At 40.6% G+C, this 12,877-nt stretch overlaps 1 protein-coding gene across 1 annotated transcript in view; it reads left to right on the top strand.

Moving 5' to 3' along the window:
* The window catches only part of SPTLC1 (serine palmitoyltransferase long chain base subunit 1), a 127,924-nt gene that overhangs the window by 78,532 nt on the left and 36,515 nt on the right, over nucleotides 1-12,877 (top strand). Inside the window, exon 9 of the mRNA XM_089677153.1 lies at nucleotides 5,733-5,840. Within this exon, the coding sequence (XP_089533279.1) occupies nucleotides 5,733-5,840 (108 nt within the window). The remainder of the gene's footprint in view (nucleotides 1-5,732; nucleotides 5,841-12,877) is intronic.

The raw sequence follows: 12,877 nt of genomic DNA, 5'->3' as shown, positions 1-12,877 counted from the left end.
ACAGCAAAGACACATCGGGGTGCACCACCATGGTGGGGATATATATATATATATATATATATATATATATATATATATATATATATATATATATACATACATATACAGTTGCAAGAAAAAGTATGTGAACCCCTTGGGAGTACGTGGAGTTCTGCATGAATTGGGCATAAAATGTACTCTGAACGTCATCTAAGTCACAACAATAGAAGAACACAGTCTGCTGAACATAATACTACACAAACATTAGATGTTGCCATGGTTTAATTGCACATAACATGTAAACATTCACAGTGCACGGAGGAAAAAGTATGTGAACCTTTGGACTTAATAACTGGTTGACCCTCCTTTGGCAGCAATAACCTCAACCAAACGTTTCCTGTAGTTGCAGATCAGACCTGCACAACGATCTGGAGTAATTTTGGACCACTCCTCTTTACAAAACTGTTTCAGTGTAGCAATATTCTTGGGATGTCTGGTGTGAATCGCTCTCTTAAGGTCATGCCACAGCATTTCAATCGGGTTGAGGTCAGGACTCTGACTGGGCCACTCCAGAAGGCGTATTCTGTGCTGTTGCAGCCATTGTTTTGTTGAATTACTTGTATGCTTTGGGTCATTGTCCTGTTGCATCACCCATCCTCTGCGGAGCTTCAGTTGGCGGACGTTTTCCTGCAAGATGTCTTGATAAACTCTGGAATTCATTTTCGCATGAAGGACAACAATCCGTCCAGGCCCTGAGGCAGCAAAGCAGCCCAAACCATGATGCTCCCACCGCCATGTTTTACAGTGAGGATGAGGTTTTGATGTTGGTGTGCTGTGCCTTTTTTTCTCCACACATAGTGTTGTGTGTTCTTCCCAAACAACTCAATCTTGGTTTCATCTGTCCACAGTATATTTTGCCAGTAGTGCTGTGGAACATCCAGGTGCTCTTTTGCAAACTTCAAACGTGCTGCAATATTCTTTTTGGACAGCAATGGCTTCCTCCGTGGTGTCCTCCCATGTACTCCATTCTTGTTTAATGTTTTCCTTATTGTAGATGTGTCAACAAAAATGTTAGCATGTGCCAGAGATTTCTGTAGGTCTTTAGCTGACACTCTGGGATTCTTCTTTACCTCATGCAGCATTCTGCGCTGTGCTCTTGCAGTCATTCTTACAGGACAACAGCGCCTGCGGAGAGTAGCAACAGTGCTAAACTTTCTCCATTTGTAGACAGTCTGTCTTACCGTGGACACATGAACATCAAGGCTTTTGGAGATACTTTTGTAACCCTTTCCAGCTTCATGCAAGTCAACAATTCTTGATTGTAGGTCTTCTGAGAGCTCTTTTCTGCGAGGCATGGTTCACATCAGACAGTGCTTCTTGAAACCAGTAAACCCAAAACAGGTGTGTGTTTTTTAAGGGCAGGACAGCTGTCAGCAACACATCCAATATCATCACACTGATTGGAGTCAAGGTTGGCTCACTCCTGGCTCCAATTAGCTCTGGGAGAAGTCATTAAGCTAGGGCCTCACATACTTTTTCCTCCCTGCACTGTGAATGTTTACATGTTATGTGCAATTAAACCATGGCAACATCTAATGTTTGTATAGTATTATGTTCAGCAGACTGTGTTCTTCTATTGTTCTGACTTAGATGACGTTCAGAGCACATTTTATGCCCAATTCATGCAAAACTCCACGTAATCCCAAGGGGTTCACATACTTTTTCTTGCAACTGTATATGGAGAAATTGCAATTTAGCTATAGACCAATCATCAGAATATATGGGTGTAACCTCCATTGGCATGGAAATAGAAGCCCAACTAGGGAAGATATGCAGTAAAGAGTATTATTTAGTATTATTCTACTCCGCCAGATGGAGATAGTATGACCTTTCCTTAGTCGCTCGGTTCCATGCTTGGAGTCCCAAAGGCAGCCGCCATATCAGGACCTCCGATGGTCAAATTGTACTTCCTTGAGAGTACACCTAGGGGGATACTGAGCACCACGCTAACTTTTGGCGTTGACCAACCACCATGTGTACTCTCAAGGAAGTAGGTGGTGAGTGACACATTTACTCACGCCTGATGGATCACTGGACACACATGTAGACAGGGCTCTACCATTGGAAGTCTCTATACGGCGGCTGCCTTACGGACTTTCTACCTGTCACTCCTCAATTCTGGATAGTGACTCTAATCTACATCTAGCTGTCAGAGAACTGCTATTTGCCCATATTTTGTTAACAAAACGTAGACCTTAATGCAATATCCACTGCCTTATGTGGGTTTATCTGTCACTATCGCATATTCTATTCGGAGGCTTTGTGTTCTGGTCTCAGAAATTGGCCTATGGGCTATACACTACCTGGATTGCAACAAGTACCTTATTCACCACCATTTTGACACAAGCGGTTTATATGTGGAATGTAGCCAGTTACATGGTCATGATGTATATTCTTTACTGCCTATCTTCCCTAGTTGGGCTTCTATTTCCATGCCAATAGAGTTTACACTCGTATGTTCTGATGATTGGTCTATAGTGGTGCACCCTGATGTGTCTTTGCTGTATGAGCAAAAGACTTTTGAGTCGTCTCTGCAGCATAGTACAATTTATGGCCTAGCCATGATGTCTTTCTTTTGATATTTTTTTTTTGTTTGTTTTAGGTTGTCTTTTGTGTTTGTCTTACATTGAGGTGATGGCTACCAGCAGTCTTTACTGAATTGTCTCACATTGCAACTTTGCTAACAAAAGCATATTTTGATAATTTGAGTATCGCATTGTCCTTTTATGTAACCGCTTTTTCTTATGAATTCCTTGTTCACATTATTTTTATTATGAATAGTTTTGCACCTTGTGGTGAACCCTCTGTATTTGCTCTCGTGAAGTCTTCTCTTGACTGTAGACTTTGACAATGATACGCCCTCCTTCTGGAGAGTGTTCTTCACTTGTCTGGATGCTGTGAATGGATTTTTCTTTACCATAGAGAAGATCCCGCGATCATTCACCACTGTTGTCTTCCATGGACGTCCATGCATTTTTTTTATGTTGCTGAGCTCACCAGTGCGTTCCTCTTTCCTCAGAATGTACCAAACTGTTGATTTGGCTGCTCTTAATGTTGCTGTTATCTCTCTGTTTTCGTTTTTGAAGCCTTACAATGGCCTGTTTCACTTGCATGGACAGCTCCTTTGAACGCATGATGTAGGTTCACAGCAGTAGATTCCAAATGCAAATACCACACTTAGAATCAACTACAAACCTTTTACCTGTTTAATTGATGAAGAAATAACGAAGGAGTAGCCCATACCTGGCCATGGAACAGCTTTTGATTCAATTGTCCAATTACTTTCAGTCCCTTAAAGGGGGGGGGGGGGTGGCTACTCCTTGAGAACTGTAATTTCTAAACCCTTCCTCCAGTTTTGATGCACATACACTCAAATTAAACCTGTGTGTACTTTCAGCCCATATCCATTATATAACTATAGCTTGAATATGTTTTGGTAAATACCTGGAAAACAACTAAAATTGTGCCTGTGTTCAAATATATATGGACTGTGTGTGTATATGTATGTGTGTGTGTGTATATGTATGTGTGTGTATATGTATGCATGTGTGTGTGTATATGTGTGTATATGTGTGTATATGTGTATGTGTATATATGTATGTATGTATGTGTGTGTGTGTGTGTGTATGTGTGTGTGTATATATATATATATATATATATATATATATATATAAAATATGTGTGTGTGTATACAGTTGTGTTCAAAATAATAGCAGTCAGACATCACTAACCTGATCAATAACTGTTTTTGGTAGAAATGATATTTCTACATGGCAAATAATTTACTAGCAGGTGTAGTAGAGTAAAAGAAATCTAACAGACCCAACAGTCATGACATGCATGCTGCTGATTCTGTGTAATTGAATCACTAATTGAAAGGGGCATGTTCAAAATAATAGCAGTGAGGAGTTCTATTAGTGAGGTCATTCATTCTTTGAAAAACAGGTGGCAATTATTGCCCTTATTTAAGGAAGGAAGGCAGCAAATATTGTACATGCTGGTTACAGTGCATTTCTCTCTCAAATTCTGAGGAAAATGGGTTGTTCCAGACATTGTTCAGAAGAACAGCGTACCTTGATTAAAACGTTGATTGGAGAGGGGAAAACATATAAAGAAGTGCAGAAAATGATAGGTTGCTCAGCTAAAATGATCGAAAATGCTTAAAAATGGCAACCAAAACCTGAAAGACGTGGAAGAAAGTGAAAAACTACCATTCGAATGGATAGAAGAATAGCCAAAATGGCAAGGACTCAGCCAACAATCGGCTCCAGGAAGATCAAAGAAGGTCTAAAGTTACCTGTGAGTACTGTTACAATTAGAAGACGCCTATGTGAAGCCAAGCTATCTGCAAGAAGCCCCCGCAAAGTCCCAAGACATGCGCTGAAGAGGTTACAATTTGCCAAAGAGCACATTGACTGGCCTAAAGAGAAATGGTGCAACATTTTGTGGACTGATGAAAGTAAGATTGTTCTTTTTGGGTCTAGTGGCCGGAGACAGTTTGTGAAACGACCCCCGAACACTGAATTCAAGCCATAGTACACGGTGAAGACAGTGAAGCATGGTTGCGCAAGCATCATGATATGGGGATGTTTCTCATACTACCGCGTTGGGCCTATTTATCTCATACCAGGGATCATGGATCAGTTTGAATACATCAGAATACTTGAAGAGGTCATGCTGCCTTATGCTGAAGAGGAAATGCCCTTGAAATGGGTGTTCCAACAAGAAACAACCCCAAACACACCAGTAAACGTGCAACATCTTGGTTCCAGACCAACAAGATTGACGTTATGGAGTGGCCAGCCCAATCCCTGGATCTTAATCCAATAGAAAACTTGTGGGGTGACATCAAAAATGCAGTTTCTGAGGCAAAACCAAGAAATCGAGAAGAACTGTGGAATGTAGTCCAATCATCCTGGGCTGGAATACCTGTTCACAGGTGCCAGAAGTTGGTTGACTCCATGCAACACAGATGTACAGCAGTTCTCATAAACAGTGCTTATACAACTGAATATTAATTGATTCAAAGGAAAGCAAAATCTTCAAACATTTTTCAGTTTAAATAGTGAATGTTTGAGTTTGTAAAGAAGAATACAAACACTGCTATTTTTTTGAACAGTCTAATATTCACTTTTCTTCAATTTTTTTTTAGAGGAACAACACAAATTTGATATATTTTTCTTCATGTTTTGATTTGGAATAGAATGTGTAGTGTTCCCAATGCATTTGTGTTTATGGAAATAAAAGCTATTAGAAGGATTTTAAGCTTTATTCACTTTTTTCACTTTTCATATATTCAATGTGTGTGTATATAAATCAGTGACGTTCATTCTGAAATAAACCAAAAACTAGTAGCATACCGTTATCTTTAGTTACCAGCTGCATTCATGGTCTGCTTTTCTTGAAATACATTTAGTTAGTTTCATCTATTTCTCAAATCACTTAAAAATAGAAAAGTCTTCCATTCGTTACCTAATATAAGTTGGATTTATAGACTTAATGCATGTGTAGTACATTTTTTACCTACTTTCGCTGTGCAGGCTGTGGCTATTCCAGAGTACAAACCTCTATTTAATAAACTGAAATATAAATCAACATATGCACGTTTTAACGGTAGCTTAACTGTATTGTAGAGCAATCTCTGCCCCACAGTTCTCTGAAACGTTTTGGCTTTTACTGTCTGTAAATTGCAGGTTGAGTTGAAGTACAAATACAAAGTAAGAATATTCCTGGAAGAAAGTCTTTCCTTTGGAGTACTAGGAGAACATGGCCGAGGAGTAACTGAGCATTTTGGCATCAAGGTAAGTGTGCACTGGAGAAATGGATTATCTTAGTTAGTTTTTCAGTCATGAGTACTGAGCATTTGGGGACGAACAAACAACAAGAATGATCTGTGTATAATTGCAATGGCCCAGTAAATATATGGATAATCTCATAAAGCCTTACTGCTCCTAAGGATTGGTGATTTCTTTTAGGCATTAAAACAGAAACACAAAAAAGAGAGTGCACCAGCCTAGTGCATTACTCAACAAGCTTTTATTAAAATTCGATAAATTACTCGCAAGCATAGGAGTTAAAAGCGCTCATCAAGCCACACATCCATGGCTGAATGTATCCAGATAGGACAGCCTTCAAAGCATAGGGGGAACCACATCAGGGTTCCTGCAGGCTGACGCGTTGCAAAGGAATACCCTTCTTCCTCAGAGCCTAAACTTTTTTTTTTTCTTTTAGCTCCTATGCTTGTGAGTAATTTTTTATCTAATGTTAATAAAAGCTTTTTGGATAATGCATTAGGCTGGTGCACCCTTTCGTTTCTGTGTTTCTCTTTTACTGAACATTTGGGGCCTGTGTTGACAAGCTTGATGACTGTCTTCATGGCTTCAATATGACACTCTCCTGAGATCATTCACAAATCATTGATAGATGCATTTGACCTGCAGTTGACCTCCTTCTGACCTGCATTCGACCTGCTTCAAGCAGGTTTTGTCCTCCTAATGACTTGTATAGGAATGCAAACCTGTTTGTAGTAAACAAAGGTTTGTTTACAAAGGAACATTTTTGCACCAATCACCTTCAGATAACTTTCCAGATTTTTTTGCCCATTGGTTTCAGCAGATGTTTGCATTGCTCTACACTTTTTGGTTTCCCTTTTACTAGTTTAACCCATTTGCTGCTAGGTCAGTTGTGTGCAAGTGACATTGGGGGATTTTACACACTGGGATTGTGTTTACATCTGACAAGCCAACTTCTGGCTGTCAGATGCAAGCAGTGCGGTGCCTCTGCAGACCTGGCCATCATGAATGGGAAAGAAGAATGCAGTGCGATCTGTACTGCATCAGATTCAGTTGAGCATAGAGGAGATATCCAGGGTCATTTAGTCCCTGGATGTCTCATTAAAGGGAACCTGTCACCAAAAAAAAGAATGTCATAGGGAACACATTTACAGCCTGCTCTCTGTGCTGCGGTAATGTGACTCCTGTGCGCATGTACGGGACTTACATTACCCAGACCCGGCCATTCAGGTGGCCGAAAATGTAGAACCCGGAAGGAAAACTGGGCGAACATGGAAGCGTCGGGGAGCCGTGACCGCTTAGCACTGAAGAGATCAGTTTGTCGGCTACTTTGTCATAATGTGCTAGTATGTAGTGCATACTAGCACATTATGGTTAAAACCTGCTGGGGGGGGCCATTTTTTTACTTTGCTCGCTAACTTAACAAAGGCTTTAAGAATGCTTTCAAAAATAAAAGCATTAATAGTAAATTTTTGACTGTTAATAAAATGTAAAGTAAATGAACAGAAGATGGATCAAATGAATATTTTGTTGTGACCACCATTTGCCTTCAAAATTGCATCAATTCTAGGTACACTTGCGCACAGTTTTTGAAGGAACTCGGCAGGTAGGTTGTTCCAAACATCTTGGAGAACTAACCACAGATCTTCTGTGAATGTAGACTGCCTCAGATCACTTCCTGGACTCCTTGTTCCTCTTTACGCTAAAGATAATTCTTAATGACTTTGGTTGTAAGTTTGAGATCATTGTTCTGCTGCATAATCCATTTATGGCCAATCAAATGCCTCCTTGATGATATGGCATGATGGATAAATATCTGTATTTCTCAGCCTTGAGGACACCATTGATCCTCACCAACTTCATGTGCAGAAATGCAGCCCCAAACTTGCAAGGAACCTCCACCAGGCTTCATTTTTCCTGCAGACACTCAATTTAATGTACCGCTCTCCAGCTCTTTGGCAAACAAATTGCCTACTGCTACAGCCAAATGTTTCAAATTTTGACTCATCAGTCCAGAGCACCTGCTGCCATTTTTCTGCACCCCAGTTCTTATGTTTTTGTCCATAGTTGAGTTGCTTGGCCTTGTTTTCATGTCAGAGGTATGCCTTTTTGGCCACAATTCTTCCATGAAGACCACTTCTGGTCTGACTTCTCCAAACAGTAGATGGGTGTACCTGGGTCCTACTGGTTTCTGCCACTTCTGTTCTGATTGCATTGCTGCATACAGTATCTTCCGATGTCAAAGGGACGTAAGCATGATTTCATCTGCTATATTAAGTTTCTTAGGCCATCTGTGGTCCTCAGCATTGTCCGTTTTTGTTGGACTTCTTCAAAAGCGCTTGAAGCTTTGAAACTCCAGTCTGCTTTGAAATCTTTGCCTGGGAGAGACCTTGCTGATGCAGTATAACTATCTTAAGTCTTGTTGCTGTGCTCAGTCTTGCTGTGGTGTATGACCTGTGAAATTGTCTTCCACAACCTCACCTTAGTAGCAGAGTTTGGCTGTTCCTCAGCCAGTTTTAAGCCTTCTACACAGCTGTTTCAGTTAATGACTGTGTTTCAACCTACACATGAAATTGATGATCATTTGCACCTGCTTGGTATGATAGGTTAATCATAGACCTGACTCTAATCTACAAAATCCCTGACTTTGTGCAAGTGTGCAAATGTAAGAACTGATGCTGGTTTGAGGTCAAAGGGTAGTCACACAAAATATTAATTTGATTTTAAATTTTTTTTCTTCTGTTCACTTACTTTGCGTTTTTTGTAAATTGATATAAATAAATAATTTAAAATATATATTCTTGAAAGCATTCTTGCTTTACAGCATCTCTTTACACCTGCCTAAAGCTTTTGCACAGTACTGTATATCAATTTAAAGTGAACTTTTACTCCCTTTTAAACCTTTAGAAAGTAAGCCTCCTGCCAGTAGCTAGAACCTAGTGGAGAATGTCATGAAGTAAAAAAGTTAGACAGCACAAACAAAATAAGTGAACTAAATTGGATAGGAACACAGATGTGTTTTTTTTTTTTTTTGTTTTTTTTACTAATATAAGGCAATTGTTGGCTTTACTTAGTGTCTGCCCTTGGACACAACTTTTATTTTAAAACTAAAATAGAGTACAGGTTTGTTATAAGAACATGAGAGCCATTTCTTAATTAAAAAACTGTATAAGTTTTAATATCCCACACATAATCACTTTAGCTTCCAGATATGAATTACCCTTAAGGACCAAAGCACTACTTACATTTCAGCCATTAGCTTACCAGCAATAGTGTTTCTTTCTCTTTTATTGAGGGACACAGAAATTCAGAGTGATGGATTGTACTGCCATCTATAGGATAAGTCTGTTATAACTCCTACTCCCAGAATGCCTCATTTTATTTCCAGTGTTCAGGATGATCTTTTTTTTTTCCTGTTTTTTTTTTTTTTATATAAGTGATTTCATAATCACTGTTCTCAGCTGCATAAGGAGCTTTAAGAGCTAGGGGTGGGGAAACACCAGTACATTGCTCTTCCCAGTGAATGGTTGTGTAGGGGGGATGTCAGCATGTCTTGGCCAATGTAGGACAGACAGGCTGTTCTCAAAGTACAGCCAGAAAACAGATCATGCTGTGATAGATGTGGTCTTCTGCCTAACACAGTCAGTTTGAATAGAGAAGCAGGGGGACTGGCAGGATCACCAGATAATTTACACAAAGCAATACAAAGGAAACATGATACTTTTTCATACAAGTACATGGTACAATAGACACATATCAGGAATATGAAATGTTGAGGTAACATATTCTTTAAAACGATTGGAAATTCTAAAGGCCCAAAGAAGGAAGCAAACCTGTACAGAACAACAAATGTAGACTGAGTAGCCTCTCAATTAGGGTGTCAAGATAGCATAATAAGCTGTCTTGAAAATTTTCTAACGTAATGGATCATGAAGAAAGTGGCTTGAAGAAAGCACTGCATGCTTTTTCTTCCATCATTTACCTTCATTCCTAAGTTTTAAATTCCTCTGCAAACTGCTTGAGGAGGTCTCTATACACCACAATCCAGATTGGCATTTCTTCTGCAATAGATTTGCTGGACGTACCCAGACATCACTGGACTGGATAATTGTAGGGCTGTTCTGAAATGCAACCTTTAGGCACTGCATTGTGGAGCTTACCATAAGTGTGTACTGTGTGTTCATCAAGTGCTCCACTTAACATCCTTATGAGTGCTTAACTTCACAGTGTTGACCAAATTTTACCACACCAATCGTTCCCACTCCTCCCCAGTCTCAAGTCGCCAAAACAAATGGATATATGTTATACAACAGGTCAAAACGCGCATTATGGTACTGTATCTCCAGATCTTCTCTCTCTCAGACCTAGGTTAACTCCGCTCATATTAAGAAGAAACAAAGAGGGGGACTCATCGCATAAAAACATAAACCACTACTTTATTTAATTCACATATATCGGTGCCCAGGAAGTTTTTTTTTGGCACATATTAACAGTATATACTCTATTAGAAGCCGCTGCCGCTCTGTACAGCTGTAACGAGAGCTGGTGTGCACTTCACCGTGGTTAATCCGGAAGTCCCACTGACCGGAAGTGATGTCGGTGCCAACGCGTTTCGCTAATGGGCATTCTCGGGTGGCTGGGTTTTTGTCTTTAAAGGGAATAAAAAAAAAAAAGTGATGTCTAACAACTTGTCTCCAGTACACAGTGAGCAGTCAGGACAGGCTACATGCAGCTCAGCTCTTTAACATGGCTGAACTGGGACTGGTGCCAAAACCATCTGGTCCAGACAGATCTAAAAAGATCTGTATACATATTTATTTTTTAGTCTGGTGCAGTCTGGTTAAGGGATTCCACAGCTCTGGCTCCCCTGTTTCATGGAGTGCTCATGGAATTCTGGGAATTGTCCCGGCCCTTTCATGGCCCAGCCATTGTTGGCTCTTTCCTCTGCCCTGCAGCCTCCGCCCACTTACACAGGGGAGCCAGAGCTGTAAGATCATGTAACCAGAGTGGACTTTAAAAAAAAAAAAAGGAAAAAAAAGCTGTCCCTTTTTTTTTTTTTTTTTTAACACTTGATAGGCATGATAGGTGGGAAGAGGGGGGGAATAGTTGGCACAGCTGTTGCCACATCACTATAGTCTTGGGTTTTTATTTTTCTATTAGCCCCTTCCTCAGCAGTTGTTAGTAATTAGCTTACTGCTGTGGAGGGTTCACAGTGGAGAAAGGGGGAGGTTATCATACTTTCAGACTTCTTTCAGTGGGTCCAAGATGTTTGTTTTTTTTTTGTTTTTTTTTCTGTGCTCAAGAAGGATCTGGTTTCCCTCAGCAGGGGTATGTCGTCCTCCTTCCTCATCTTCCTCTTCAGTTTGCTTGGGCGCTTCCCATTCATTTTGTTTAAGAGGGAAGGAATTCTCCGCTTCTAGGGCAAATTTTAATGGGAAAAATCACAGCAGACTGCAGGGGCTGTGGGTGGTACACTTCGGTTTTTCCTTCTCATTCTATCCCATACTCTGCATTGGATCCTGTTTTATTACAGGATAGGGAGAGCAGTATTAAAAGATGAGGAAGTTGAGGGTCTACTTTCCTCTGATTCCTAGGATTCGACTCTACAGTAGAAAAGGCCACTTTGGCTGTGCTCTTTCTTAATTTCGGAGACACCATATCTGTCCTGGTCGACAAGGTATGCTTCTGTTTTAAAACTGCAGGCTTCAGAGTCCATTTGACTTTAAGTTACTAGTATGGGTTCTCAAAAGGCTCCCAAGCTGCCAAAGACTTTTCCTATGGACAGGAAACATTATACTTTGGCCAGATCCTGAAAGTGTTTGTTCCTTCAAGTGTTCTCAACATTACTCTACGGAAGAGGAGTTTTGCAAAAAAAAATGGCCATGTCCTTCTGCAGATCCTGCAATGCCTGCCTCAGCAGGTACCCTTTTTATAGTTCCGGTTAAGGATGTGGTGGACAAGAAACTTGAGTCTCTTTTTACGATGGTGGGTCCTGCCATGCAAGCTGTTTGATGCCATGGATATCTGAGAGACCCTTGCATCTGGTCCAAGTGGAAGGCTCATGACCATGGTGCAATTCTTACAGACCTGTTTGTTCTTCAGTGCTTGGAATTTTCACAAAATGCTTTATGGTATTGCGTGGACGGTCTTGGGGAATTCCCTCCAGTAGATTTCCAAGTGAGCCCTTCTGTCCATTAAGATGTGTTGGATTTCCTGGCTCAAATACTGGCCTGCTGAACTAGCGTGTAAAAAGCACCTGAAGTGTTTGCAGTTTGCATGTTGACCCTCTTTGTCAATCATCTAGACTTTTTTTTTTTTTAAAAGGAAGTTACCAGTGGAAAGCGTACACATTTTGTCTAGCAAGAAGAAGACTAGGACTCTTCCTACAAAATCTAAAACTGGCCTGCCTTTTCACTGCAAGTCCTAGACTCCCAAGCTACCCAAGTTTGGCTCCAAACCACCCTTTCAGTGATAGGGCACCCCCCCACTTTAAATAATGGACACCTGACAGCCTCCTGCTGCAGTTTCCCTCTTTCCCTCCAGTCTGACTTCTTCTCACAAAGGTTGGATAATCTGTATGATGGCCTTCAGCAGTTGCTTAACTTGTGGGTCACCTCTCTCCACCTATCTGGTATCCACTCTTTCTGGGGCACCGATTCTTTTTGACAAGGGAGAAATTTTTCATCTATCGCTGGTTCATAGTAGCAACTTTCTGGAATAATTGCTAGCTTGGGCTGCCATAACCTTTTACTGTTTACACTCTTTTGTTTTATGACCATGTGCTGCGTAGTTTTTATAAGGCTTCACTTTCCTTAATGCATATCTTGGTGCAATGTGGATGTTCAAGCTGCAGAGGAGGCCTCCTTTTGGTCAGCAAGTTTTTTGGGGGCTGTCGCGTGAGGTTCTAGCCTGTTTGGGTATTTGTTTAGGGCCTGTTTGTTGTGTTGCCCTCCCCTCATATTTAGTGCTTTAGGACATTCCTATTGTAATGGAAATGAAAATACCTTGTGTCCTGGAATGTGCTATAAATGAGGATTTTTGGTTTC

This window comes from Staurois parvus, unplaced genomic scaffold, assembly GCF_062004578.1.
Source record: "Staurois parvus isolate SC_StPar_1 unplaced genomic scaffold, SC_StPar_1.0 ptg000178l, whole genome shotgun sequence".
In the NCBI taxonomy this organism is placed as follows: domain Eukaryota; kingdom Metazoa; phylum Chordata; class Amphibia; order Anura; family Ranidae; genus Staurois; species Staurois parvus.
Note: the sequence above shows the minus strand (reverse complement) of the source record. Positions and strands in the feature narration are given on the sequence as shown.